Source organism: Lolium rigidum, chromosome 2, assembly GCF_022539505.1.
Source record: "Lolium rigidum isolate FL_2022 chromosome 2, APGP_CSIRO_Lrig_0.1, whole genome shotgun sequence".
In the NCBI taxonomy this organism is placed as follows: Eukaryota; Viridiplantae; Streptophyta; class Magnoliopsida; order Poales; family Poaceae; genus Lolium; species Lolium rigidum.
In genome coordinates, this window is record NC_061509.1 from 153,610,745 (window position 1) to 153,623,902 (window position 13,158).

The window sequence follows — 13,158 nt, forward strand, 5'->3', positions numbered from 1 at the left end:
CGACTTCACCTCTCCCGGGGAGGAGGAGGAGCAGGAAGAGGAGGAGGAGGACGACGACGAGGGCTCCTCCGACGAGCCGCCGGCCAAGCGGTTCTGCCCTTGGCCGGGCAACTTAGCGACTTCGACAGCGACGAGGACGACGCCGACGAAGAAGATGAAGACAACGAGGCCCGGCCGGCGGCCATTGGAGCGACGACGAGCCCGCCGGGAGCAGCGCCGATAATGGCGACGACAGCCGACGACGAGGGCAGTTGATGGCCCATAGATAGGACCTCTAGAATAGGGCCAGTAGTAGTAGATGGGGTAGTGGAACCCCTAGTATTCCCCTTTTGAGAGCAATTAGCTCCTCATGTAAGAAATCTCCTCTTAATCAATGAAGAACTTTTCCCCCAATCTTGATTTTGCCGATTCCTTTTAATTGAGCCGATTCTCTCTTCTACCGACCTTGCCGATTCGTCCCCTTTGCCAATGCGTAATGAGCCGATCGCACCGCATCGGTCCTTTGAAATTCACCCTTCTCTTTTTCAACCGATGATTTTCTAAATCTGGTGGAAGGTGCCTGACTTTCGAAACAACCTTCGAATTTTTCCAACCAAACCAAATAATCATTTTCAGCACTCCATCATTGTGAAGAGGGTTGCAATGAAGGATCAGCCGATGGAATCCTCATCGGTTCTTAAACAGAGTATCCACTAGGTCTGTTGCCCCCGAGTCTCAGCTCGATGTAAAACGGAGACGAGGAATACGCGCATGAACCGTGTAGACCCGGGCCCGATTGTGTGCGGGGAAATTCCTTATGAGCGTCAGCCGATTTGAACACAAATCGGCCTCTCTGAGCGGAAAGCCTTCAAGGTGAGCTGCCCCCCGAGTTCTTACTCGAGGCGAGAATGTGCCACAGCTCGATCCTCTTTCTTCCTCCGACAGTCCGATAATCTTCCGTTCCAACTGTACTAACCCCACGTATTGGATAATCCTCACACAACTAGAGTCGATGGCTACGCATCGGCCGTTTCTTGATTCTCGAAGTCGATGTCCGCCGCATCGGCCGTGCCTCGAAAATTTTCACTTTTCGAATTTTTTTTTTTTTACTGCCGACTCGTGCATCGGCCCCCATATCTCAATACCCGTCAACAAAAGATGAGATGCTTCGTTGTATACCCTCATATTTCCATATACCTGGCGCCCCCGAGCCGATTCTCGTCAAGAAAATTGATGGTATCGGCTCCGTTGGATAACATGTTGAACCCAGCAGAGAGGTAGGTGAGGACAATTTTGGCCGATTGCCGGAATCGGCCTCCACGTTGCTTGTTCGTTGAAGGTTTTGTAAGTTCCCTTCAGTAAATTTTTTGGGGCCGATCACAAGGATCAGCCTCTCCCGGTTTGCCCATTGGTTTGATCTTGCTACTTGGTCAGCCGGATGAAACCAACCCAACCTCTCGACTTGATGCGCCCGCCGTCGTCCACCTTGTGTGCTCCGTAGAGTCGTGGAGCGCTACGCTCTCGTCGGCAAGACGAGTACCATGTTTGTGCCAGCCGATGTCTCATCATCGGCTTTCCTCTCGTTTAGGGCGCCACTCCATTTTCCGTGGACGACCCTCTTCATCCAGGGTTCGCCGAACCTTTGCAGCCGCATCGGGCCGTGCCTTTCTTAGCGTATGCAGGTACAACCTTTCGGCTTCCTCCAGGCCGCGCAATCGCTGAACCCTCGCGCTTCGGGAACGGCTGAGTCCGTCGTGGCACCACCTTGGCCGGTGGTACCTGTCTTCTTCCACTTCTCCCTCGTCTTCCGAATCTTCAATATCTCGCCCAACGAGGTGACTCAGCCGCATTTGCTTTGTGGTGGGAGAGGCCCTAAGCGCTCGAACACGTACACGTTGGCTGCCTCCTTCTTTTTCTCGATTGCATTCTGGGCAATTGCCGATTGTGGGCAATCGGCTCATTCCCGAATCCCAGCAGTAGTCCGAAGAAGGGGCAGTCCCAATGCCCGGCGTTGTCGTCTTGCTCCCTTGATGCTTCCGTGGCATAGCGCTCATGCTCCTCCTCATCGTGATCCCGCCGACGATATCTTCTCGGCTTCTCCGGCCAAACGATTTCCTCTATCACCGTAATAGGGGCGCCGGCGTTGACCATACTGATTAACATATTTGTTGAGGAGGTGATCAGAGAGGGGTCGCTGATATCTTATATTCTTCACCTCTCCCTCTGTGACGTAGCGCTTGCCATCATGACGGAGCCGATCGCATGGAGCGGCCTCATCTCGTATCCTTGCCGTGAGAGCAGCTGCCCTCATCTCCATCTTTGCCGGAGTGGTTTCCGTGCCCTACCATGTTGATGCTCGAACGAGGGGCCTGGCCGGCAACTTTCGGGTAGGTGATTCCTACCATGTTAACGGCGGGGAAGGGTTGGGTGTCGACCTTCATGGCGTATCGGTTGAAAATTAGCCGCCCCTTCTCTATCGCCGCTTGGATGTGCCGACGCCACACCCGGCAGCCGTTGGTGGCATGGGAAAGCGAGTTGTGGAATTTGCAGTACGGCTTTCCGTTTAGCTCTTTCGCCGTGGGGAACTTGAGACCTTCGAGAACCGTCAACCGTTTCTCCTTGAGCAGGAGGTCGAAGATTTGTTCAGTCTTGGTCACGTCAAAATCAAATCCCCCGGGCGGCCCCGGCGGCTTTACCCATTTGCAGGCCACAGGGTTCCTCCCCGCGTCCACTCAGCCCATCGCTATCTCTTGGCCTCCCGCAGCACTTCATCCTCCTCCGTATCGACCATGACTACCGCACGTTTGAACTTGTCTTGGTACAGGTCGGGGTGGCGCTGTTCATATGCCGATAGTTTCGAACCATGTGCGCCAGCCGAGGGATAATCCGCTTGGGAGGCCATGTCCTTGAGTTGTGTTGCAAGGCCTGCTACATCGCCAACTCGATCGCTTCCTTTTCAGCTATACGAACCGAATAACATCGGTTCCTAAGATTCCTGAAGCGCTGGATGTATTCTCGTCACCGTTTCCCGCGCTTCGACGTAGTTGTGCTAGATCGGCAATGCCGTACTCGGAAGCTTCTGAATGGTATTGCATCTGGAACTCGTTCTTCCAATTGCTTCCAAGACTGGATGGAGTTCGCTGGTAGAGAGGTGTACCATCCAAAAGCCGATCCCGTGAGGGACCGTGAAAAGAGCCTCACGCGTAGCTGATCCGACACCGAAGCCGGTCCTAGTTGAGCCAAATATCGGCCGACGTGCTCGATGGAGCCGGAGCCATCTCGATCCACCGAATTTAGAGAAGTCGTGAGCCGATATTTTGGTGGCAGCGGGATCATCTCGTAATCGTCGTGGTACGGCTTGGAATAGCCGACCGCCCTTCTTTTCGGCATCATGCCGAACTGGTCTCTCGCATGGTATCGATCCGATCCGCCGTGCTGGCCGTAGGAGTTGCACTCCGAAGATTCGCCGGGTGGCGTACTTGGCCTGCCACGCTTGCTTTTCCAGCCTCGAGCCAGCCGCAGGAGCTGGGCTCGGGAGTTTCGCTCGGTGTGGCGTATTTAGTTAGCCACGTCCGCTCCGTCGCCGACGTTCCTCCCGTCTTCGCCGGAGTCCCCGATGTTGTGACCTGGTTTGTGAGTGCCCGGCCACCACAATCCGGCACATACATGCATGCGTACCCATGAGGGATCTCCTTAGGCGCCTCCATTAAGAACCGGTAGTCACCGGGGTCGCCACCACTCCGTAGACGAGGAATGCCGGTGTAGTCGGCACTTCAGCGAGTGCTGCCAACGCAAATGGCAGCGGTGGACGGGACTCGGAATGGCAATTCTCCTTGATGCGTCCCGAGAGCTGGTCCCGACGGCGAGTACCGGTGGCTCATGATCTCTCGGATCACGCGCGAGCGACACGCTCCAAAGCACGTTAACCAAGTTCTCGCGAGTGGCGGTGTAGCGAGTGAGCCACCGTGTAGTTGATCTCCTCGCCGTCGCACTCTCGGTGCGTTCCTCCGACGGGGAAGAAAGGTCTATCCCATCGAGTGCACCTTCTCGGTGAGAACCCCTTCCATCCGATGCCACCAGAACGGGTTCTCCGAAAAGAGCCGATGAGGTCGGCTTCGAGGGTAGCCTTGATCTCATTGTATTGCTTCTTGAGGTTGTCGGCGGATCCTCGTAGGTGACCGGCGTGCCGTCCGCCATCTCGGATGTAGATGGCGATGTGGTTGATGTAGACGATTGTCCCACCGGGCGTGCCGAATGTGTTGACTGCCAAAACCCACCGGCGGGCAGCGGCCTTGTCAACACCGTAGAGCCGGGGGAGCCTAGAGCCGCGGCTGGCCGAGACCCCTCCGAGCGACGGCCCGCAATGCTCTTCTCGGTCACACGCGGCGCTGCGAGCGCAAGGGCGTGCCACCTGACCTATACCTGGTCGGAAGGTGATGAGATTGCCTCGCTTAGTTTCCCGCAGGGCATACATGTAAACGTTAAATACGAGCCTCGATCGGCTCTCGGGTTATCCCGTGAATCGGCTCAAAGAGCCGATCCACCCATGATCCGTACGGGGTGTACGAATACTTGGTGGTCCTGCTTGATCAAGATGAAGCTAATGAGATCTACGACGATTTAGGGTTTTCACCACATAATCGGATCATCCTACTCCAGAGTTGGGCCGGATGGCCACGCACGGTGCTCGTAAGCCGATCCTAAACAAGGCCGTAAAACCAACATGAAGTTGATCCTAGGAACATCCCGTTTAGGACTTGCGAACGCCACCCTACGTGCCACAGATCCTCCCCCTTTGTAAGGCCAAACTATTGCGGATATTAAACTAATCCTTGTAGAACAAGGAGCAATCGTAACTGGATCAGATCTACTAAATAATGATCAAGCGGGTGCCGCCCCCACACCTGAGATAGGCGTGAGGACGGCTAGATATGCGAGGGTTGCACTACGTAAGCATGCTTAAACGAAGAACAATGCTAACCCTAACACATCTAATGATAACTACGTTGCTCGCCATCAAAAGCGCTTCAAGACGAGCAACGCATGAACAACGTAGCTTGTGCTGCCTAGATCGCAAGATGCGATCTAGGCAAGCATGTCGCTTACTCGATAGAAACCCTCGAGACGAAGGAGTTGGCGATGCGCCGAGATTGGTTTGTTTTTGGGGTTGAACGTGAGTTGTTGTTTATTCCATAAACCCTAGGTACATATTTATAGTCCAGGGGACTTTCTAATGTGGGCATGCACTAAACCGTGCACGACTAAGATTCTATCTCTAAACTAAAACGGATCTAATATGTTACAGATACACGGGCAATTAAACCCAACAGGCCGATTCATAGAATTCTCCACATATACTTCCTTAAGCCCATCTTGACTGCGGCCCACCTCTGACTCGGTTAAATCTTGGTGATAACAGATGGTCTCCGGCGAGGTCTCCGGCGAGCCCAGCTTTTTATTTTCTTTTCTGAACGAACCGTTTTTTTGCTTCAGTCATTTATTGCGGGGGTGGTTTTTTGGTGCCGGAGATGTTTTTTTGCTACATGCAAATCTAACCGTTAAAATGGTTGATCCGACGGCTGGGGACCCGGGGCTGGGGAATCAGATCCCCCAGGGGACCCAGCAGTTTCCTTTAAGAAACTGGAAGACTAAATTGCAAATTTGGCAAACAGATAAAGTTTCCTTATGTGAAGAGATAAATTATCATCTTTAGGCATTTCTAATATCAAAAAGTTCGTAGGGATTTGTACATTATCATAATAGAAACATCTTCACATATACCAATAGGAATAGCAGTGGATTTATCAGCCATTTAAAGTGATACCTCAGTAAGAGCTAACTCGTGAGAGAAGACTAGAAGACTAAATTGCAAACTTGGCGAAGAGATAAGGTTTCCGTATTGCTTCCTTTGTGTTGTGCACGAATCAATTATTAGGCTCATGTGCTTAGCCTCCTTGCATAGAGGGTGGCGCGCCGCGCCGCGGTTGGAAGTCGCCTTCATCGCGCGTAGGTGGCCACCGGCTGGGAGGAGAAGCGCCGGGGACTGGCTGCCGCTGCGGGCCGATGCGACATGCTTGGAGGAGCACCGTCAGGAACGAGCGTGCCGCGCATCGGAGGACTCTTCTACACGTGCCGGTTGTGGGCCATCACCGAAGAGGCCGTGACCGCGTTGGGACTGATGGCCACCGTCAGGAGCGGCTGGGCCACGCGTCATGCCGGAGAGTCTGTCGCCGCCCGCTGGACCGTTCGTGGCGTGCTGCTTTTCTCGTCTTCTCCTTTTCTCCTCCGTTCTTCTCTTGCCCTTACGCTCTCGGTAGAGAAAAAGTGCGTGATAACATGTTTGAGAAAGACTGATTAAGAGAACTAGTGATGTTTCATTGATGATTGTTGGGTGTATATATACCAACTGAACAAACGCCAATAAGGTGGTTACAAAGGCACCTCTTGGGTATTACAATATTTGGAAAAAATTAACTACCTACTTAGGGCATGTGCAATGGTTGATAAGACCTGTCTTATTTTAACACGCCATGTAACCTAGATATGATAATAAAACTGTTATATTGTGATCCAAATTCATACTAAAGGGAGGCTTCCACTCATCTTAGCCTTAATGAAACATTACTTAATTCTCATAATCATTCTTTCTCACGTAATCACGAACTTTGTCCCTACCGAGAGCATAAGGCCAAGAGAAGAACGGAGTCTAGGGTTTATCAGACTATAAGATATGGATCGATGCCACCGTCTATATATACCTCTTGTAAGCCGTCGGCTATGGTTTATCAGATTATAAGATAATCACGGCATTTGTAAACACCTTCCGATATAGTGAAGTTTTGCTAGCTGACGCCCGTGGTTTTTTTCCCTGTGTTGGAGGGGTTTTCCACGTTAAAATCTTGTGTCTCCCTGCGTTTTCCATTTCGTTCTTCGTATTTGCTTGTCACGTTTATAACAAAAACATGATATACAGTGGGCTATTTTTTAGTCTTATCTCTATTACCTAGATATCCTAAATTTATGGTGAGAAAAATTGTGCTAAGAGATCATCTCTTAATTAAGAGAAGACACACCCTTTTTTCAACTTTCTTTTTCCTCCACCTCAATGTTTATCCTACGTGACACCGCTAAAAATATCATCATTGTACATGCCCTTAGCTTAGGACCTAACATAATATTGATAACTGCCTAGTTAGCTTAGTATCAAAGCTATCCTATTTCTAACAGTGGGCACGAACTTGCGCGATCGATGACTCAGGGCCTCCCAAAGGTGGATCAGAGGGAGGCTACGTGGGGATTGTTACGAAACATAAAGTTTCATAGTAATTTGCCTTAGCTGTGTGCATGTGATTTCAATGAAATTCTGATGGCATGTGACAAGGAGAGTGGGGAATGCACCGTTTCAAGAAGGCTCTCAAGGATTGTGAATTGTGAATTGCATGATTTGGGTCTCTCCGGTGATCCGTGCACTTGGATAACTAGATGATATCCCGCGCGTTGCGGCGGGATATATTGTTAAGATATTGCTTCATTATGTAATGAATCCCTCCCAAGTAATCATAAAAAATATAAGATACATAATTTATAATTATGATTGCTCGTACAAAGAAAATTTGTGATTGTTTTCATAGAAACCGAAAACTCATTAGTTCTGCTGGAGTAAGATACATGACTAATGGATGGAACCTAGTTCAAGACTTGCCAAATGATATACATGCCCTTATAAAATGAAGGTCTTATACATCGTAGTATAGGAGAAAAAAAATAGGTAGTGAATAAATGAAACTCAAAATGGACCTCACGCACATCCATTGATTGGGCATTTCCATGCGGGTGTGCTGCTTTGCATGCAGAACTGTGTTGAGGGAAAACAGAATAACATCATTATAGATTGTTACCCGGACCATCTCTTTTCTTGGCATTCAGGTGAAATCAGTTGAACAACTACTGATTCCAACAGACTCGAGCACTGAAATTTTTGAAATTCCAAGTACTTAAGCAATAAAAAGATTTAGAAATTAATCATGTGCAACAAAGCCCCAACTTGTATCATCTAGTTGATATGAGTCTGCAACCGTCCGGCTAGCGCCACAATCCAATCTGATATTGGTAGAAGGAGAACCGCATAGAAATCTGATAAGGATTTAAAGATAATGAGTAGGTAATTAATAAGTTCACGCTGAGAGACCTGGTGCAGTCGGTTTAGCCCATTAGTATCTGTAGACGGAGCTGGTGACTTCCACTAACAAACACATACTGTTGGATCTGTAGACGGAGCTGGTGACTTCCACTAACAAACACATACTGTTGGAGAGAAAGATCCCACTGATTATATCACATATAAATCAGAATGTGAGGACTAAGAACATCAGTATAGGTGAGGGGCCATCAAAATTCTGCTATCAAATTGTGATATTCATTCAGATGACATGTTGCAAATTCGAACTGAATCCCAGAGAAGATGACGACTTGAAGATGTGTTCAATAAAACATGATTAAGACCCAATATAATTTATATAATCCTGCAAAAAAAGTAGGAAAACCAGTTACCACCATGGAGGATAGCAATCTCTTTCCACAACTGCTGCATGACATGGTCGATAAAATATATGTAGCAAATCACTCGAAGCAGACCCAAACATAATACAACCACATCATGCATCTCTCGGACCCGAAAGGAACAAATTTTCTCATCCGGATAGTCAGTTTCTCTCATCACTCGAAGTAGAAAACGTTATAGACGGCTGTCCTCATTGCAGCCGAATATATGTCAAGGAAATCGTCGACGCGGCGGTGCTTCTCCTCCTGATCACCATGGAGAACCTTAATCTGCAACGCAAGGTAGCTGATTCGATTGATTAGTGGATGGATAGGGAAGTGCGGGAGACAACATGCTGCCTTGGAACCGAGGATGAGAATACGACGATGGCATCCATGAGGGAAGTGGAGGGCCTGCAACTGCAAGGGGTGTGAGGCGAGGATGGGAAGGGGAATCATTTTTCTAGGAAGGGAAGATGAATCACTGGACGATTAATATGGTGCAGATGCGGCAATGCAGAGGGAGTGGAGAGGACATGACGGTTGGTCTTTTATGCCTAACTAAAGAAAGCAAGATTTTAGAGCTGGATGTGGGAGATTAAGGCGTGATTAATGGTTTGCACTAAACCACTGGCCGGCACTCCTGGAGTAAATAGAACGGGCTAAGGAAATATATATTGGATTCTCGTCAAGGGAAGAGAAAGGGATTTTATGCTGAATTCGCTTAAGAATATGACGTGCAAAACATAATTAGATGGTAGAAAAAACTGAGATGGTGGGACCGCTGAGGTGGCATAGCTGCATGTTGAGAGAAATATGTTAGTGGGGATGAACTATTTAGTTATATAAGATTATATAAGATAAGATTAATAACTAGTCAACAGTGGAAAATCAATAAAAGAATGCTTGGATAGAGTTGGGAGATCTGGAGAAGCGAATTACACGTACAAAGAATGATCTAGAGGCATGTAGGAGGTGTGGGATATCACAAACCCAAGTGCTAAAAGAGCATATCTCGCGTTAAAATTTGGAAAAACTAGAGGCACAATGGGATGTGTATTGGAAGCAAAGGTCGAAGGTGAATTGGTTGACTAAGGGAGATAAAAAAAAAACACTCAACATAATTGATCCATTATTGGAATTCGGGGCTCTTCAAACTTCAAATGAACATTGGCCATACCACTCAACATTACGGTTGTTGTTTTTTACAATTTTACTGCTATTAAGGGGCCGGGTTTAGAAGGTTTTAATTTCTAAATCAAAATTACCTCCATTCCAAAGCTTAAGAGCATCTCCAACAGAGGCTCTAAAATTTGGCGCTGTAAAAGTCGTTTGCAGCGCGCTCGATTCGGATATAGCGCGCGGCGCCGACGCGTGCTTCGCCAGAGGCTCTATTTTACAGCGCAACCACGAAGCCGAAAAACAACCCTTTGCCAGAGGCTGTAAAATAGAGCTCCACAAACAAGTTTCTTCAACATTCATAGAACAAACAAGATCAAACAGGCTACAAATAAATCTGAAAAATTCAACTAAATTACTGTGCATTATCCATGTAGCTAGAAATTGATATAGCTAGCAAGCTAGCAATCGAATCTCCATGCGCGGCCGGCCGAAATTAGTTCGTGCGTGCGTGCGCGGCCACATCAATCGGGTCCGCGCGCGGCCGAATCGAGTCTAGCTAGCCACAACAATCGAAATCGAGTCCGTGCCTGCGTGCGCGGCCGGCGGAGCTCGCAGCGCGGCGGCCAACGGAGCTCGTAGCGCGGCGGCCGGCGGAGCTCGCAGGGGGCCGACGGAGCTCGCAGCACGGCGGTCGACGGAGCTTGCAGGGCGGCGGTCGACGGAGCTCGCAGGGCGGCGGCCGGCGGAGCTTGCAGGGAGGCCGGCGGAGCTCGCAACACGGCGGCCGACGGAGCTTGCAGCACGGCGGCCGGTGGAGCTCGCAGGGAGGCGGCCGACGGAGCTCGCAGGGCGGCCGACGGAGCTCGCGGGGCGGCGGCCGGCGGAGCTCGGTGGGAGGCGGCCGGCGAAGCTTGCAGCACGGCGGCCGGTGGAACTCGCGATGCGGCGGTCGGCAGAGCAGAGCAGTTTCTTTTTCGCGCGAGCGGTTCCAGCTTACAGCGCGCGGTAGCCGGCGCACTAGATATGCCGCTTTGGATAGCGCAAACTACCGCGCGCATTAAAATATTTACAGCGCGACCTATTTTACAGCGTCTGCTGGAGGACGCAAAAACGCATTTGACGCTGTATATTGGCAGTTTTTTTAGCGCGCGTCCAGTTTACAGCCTCTGTTGGAGATGCTCTAATGCTTATTAAAAAAACAAGTAAAATTTCCATTGCCATCAATTATGAATGTTTGGTATTGCGTCTGGCATGGTTTGCCTGATTCATGTTCAAGTTCAGATTGGGACGTAACGTAGAGCCAGGGTTGGAAGGTTGTAATTTCCAAATCAATATGTATTATTCGTTTCTAAAATTAACATTGCCATCAATTATCAATGCTGGCAATTTAGCAGTCCCTTCTTGATATGATATAATACGCATTGCCATAATACAGTATACTCCTCTACCTCCATCCTAGAGTGGAGTGGCACTCCGAGGATCAACAGCTCACACTCCACTGATCCCACCCACTCACTAAAAGGCAAACCAACCGCCACGACTTGAGCACCGACCACCAAGGCACACACCGCGAGGATCGATCCATCGATGGCCACTGCTGCAACCCTCCTACTCGTAGAAGCAATGCTGCTCCTCCTCCTGCTCGTGCTCCAGCCCACGGCGGCCGAGGTGTCTGCTCCGGCCACCTTCCCGGGAGACAAGGCGGCGTTAGCGTCCCTGAAATCCGCGGTGGACGCGGCGACCATCCCGGCCTACTCCTGCTGCCTCGCGTCGTGGGACTTCGCCCACGACCCGTGCACCACCTTCCCCTGCGGCCTCCACTGCTACACGCCCCCCAACTCCTCCTACCAGCGCGTCGCCGCCGTCGCCCTGGACCCCGCGGGCTACTCCGGCACGCTGCCCGCGCCGGTCCTCGCCTCGCTGCCTTTCCTCCAGTCCCTCACCCTCCGCGGCAACCGCTTCCACGGCGCGCTACCGGCCGGGACGCCGCTGCCGCCGAGCCTCCGCTTCCTCGACCTCTCCCGCAACGCCTTCTCCGGCCAGATACCAGGGTCCCTCTTCACCGCCGCCTCGTCGCTGCAAGAGCTCGACCTCTCCCACAACGCGTTCACCGGCCCGATACCGCCTCAGGTCGCCTCCCTGGGCGCCCTGACGCAGATGGACCTGCAGAACAACGGCCTCACCGGGAGCCTTCCGGCCATGGGCAAGATGCGCTCGCTCGCATACCTCGCCGTGAGCGGCAACGCGCTGTCCGGCTCACTTCTCGACGCGCTGCCGCCGCAGGTCTTGTCCGTCGAGGCGCTCAACAACAGCCTCTCCGGGCCGCTGCAGGCCGCGGCCTTCCGCGCTCTCTCTGCGATGAAGGTGCTGGACCTCACGGGCAATGCGGTGACCGGCGCGGTCCCCGGCGCCGCGTTCGAGCACCCGGCGCTGGAGCAGCTGTGCCTCGGGTCCAACCAGCTCGGCGCGGTCGAGGAGGCGTCCGACGGCGGCGCGTCGAGCCAGCTCGTCGTGGTGGACCTCAGCGGCAACAGGATCGCGGGGAAGCTGCCCAGGTGTCTCGCGGCGATGCCGCGTCTCACGATGGTGGGGCTCGACCAGAACCGGTTCGTAGGAGGCATACCGGACACGTACGCCGCTCGTGTCTCGGAGGAGGAAGCCACTGGTGGGAAGCTGCCGTTCCAGAAGCTGACGCTACAGGGGAACTATCTCTGCGGCGCCCTGCCCAGGCAGATGAGGCAGATCAAGGAGGGCAGTGCGGCGGTGAGTCTGGCGGACAACTGCTTGCTCGAGTGTCCACGAGAGTTCTTCTTCTGCCAAGGGCTCCCGCAGAAGAACCATGCCACGTGCCCCAAGTGCGAGCCATGAGAGTTTGCATACTGTAGATAACTCCATTCTGCTCCATACCTATTGTACTTTGGCAATGAGACTACTCATAGTGGGAGTAACTTCACTAGTAACTAAATGTCCAACTCAGCAAATTTGCTTATGTGGCAATGAGTTAATGAGGAGAGAGGAGGATGGAGTAACATAGCTACTGTAACATCACACTTTCTAAGATACAATGAGTCTATAAGCTAATTAATGAAGACATCTATAAGAGCAAGTACAATAGAGTCCAGTCAGCTGACTATAAGACATTAAATAATATATTTTAGATGAGTTGGAGGAGAGAGAAGAGGAGAGAGAAGGGAGGTGGGCTACTATGCAATAGTCAGCTCTTGCACGTGCTCCTAGGCACCTTGTGAGAGTGAAAGGTGGACCATATATTAGTAAAGTACTACATTTTTATAGCCAACTATTGTACATGTTCGCTATATGATGACTACAAATGATATGACATCTTGTTATAGCCAACAGTTGACTATACTATTGGAATTGCTCTAATACTACTTTGATGTTACTAACCACTATGAAGGTAGTAACATAGAGTAGTAACATGTGCATGGAGAATTACAAAGGAGCACATGGGTGCCACACCCCCCCATGGCGTTGGCTGACACCGCCCTCGGCCCACGC

General features: G+C 51.0%; 1 protein-coding gene across 1 annotated transcript; it reads left to right on the plus strand.

Annotated features, from left to right (window-relative positions):
* Positions 1 to 11,220: 11,220 nt before the first annotated feature.
* Positions 11,221 to 12,507, plus strand: LOC124687494 (leucine-rich repeat receptor-like protein FASCIATED EAR2). The gene has a single exon (XM_047221272.1). It carries the CDS (start codon positions 11,227 to 11,229, stop codon positions 12,505 to 12,507), a length of 1,281 nt encoding a protein of 426 aa, XP_047077228.1. The 5' UTR covers positions 11,221 to 11,226.
* The last annotated feature ends 651 nt before the right edge of the window (positions 12,508 to 13,158 follow it).

Bases quoted from the DNA above. Each gene is read 5' to 3' on its own strand.
- LOC124687494 (XM_047221272.1), top strand. From the start codon at position 11,227: ATGGCCACTGCTGCAACCCTCCTACTCGTAGAAGCAATGCTGCTCCTC.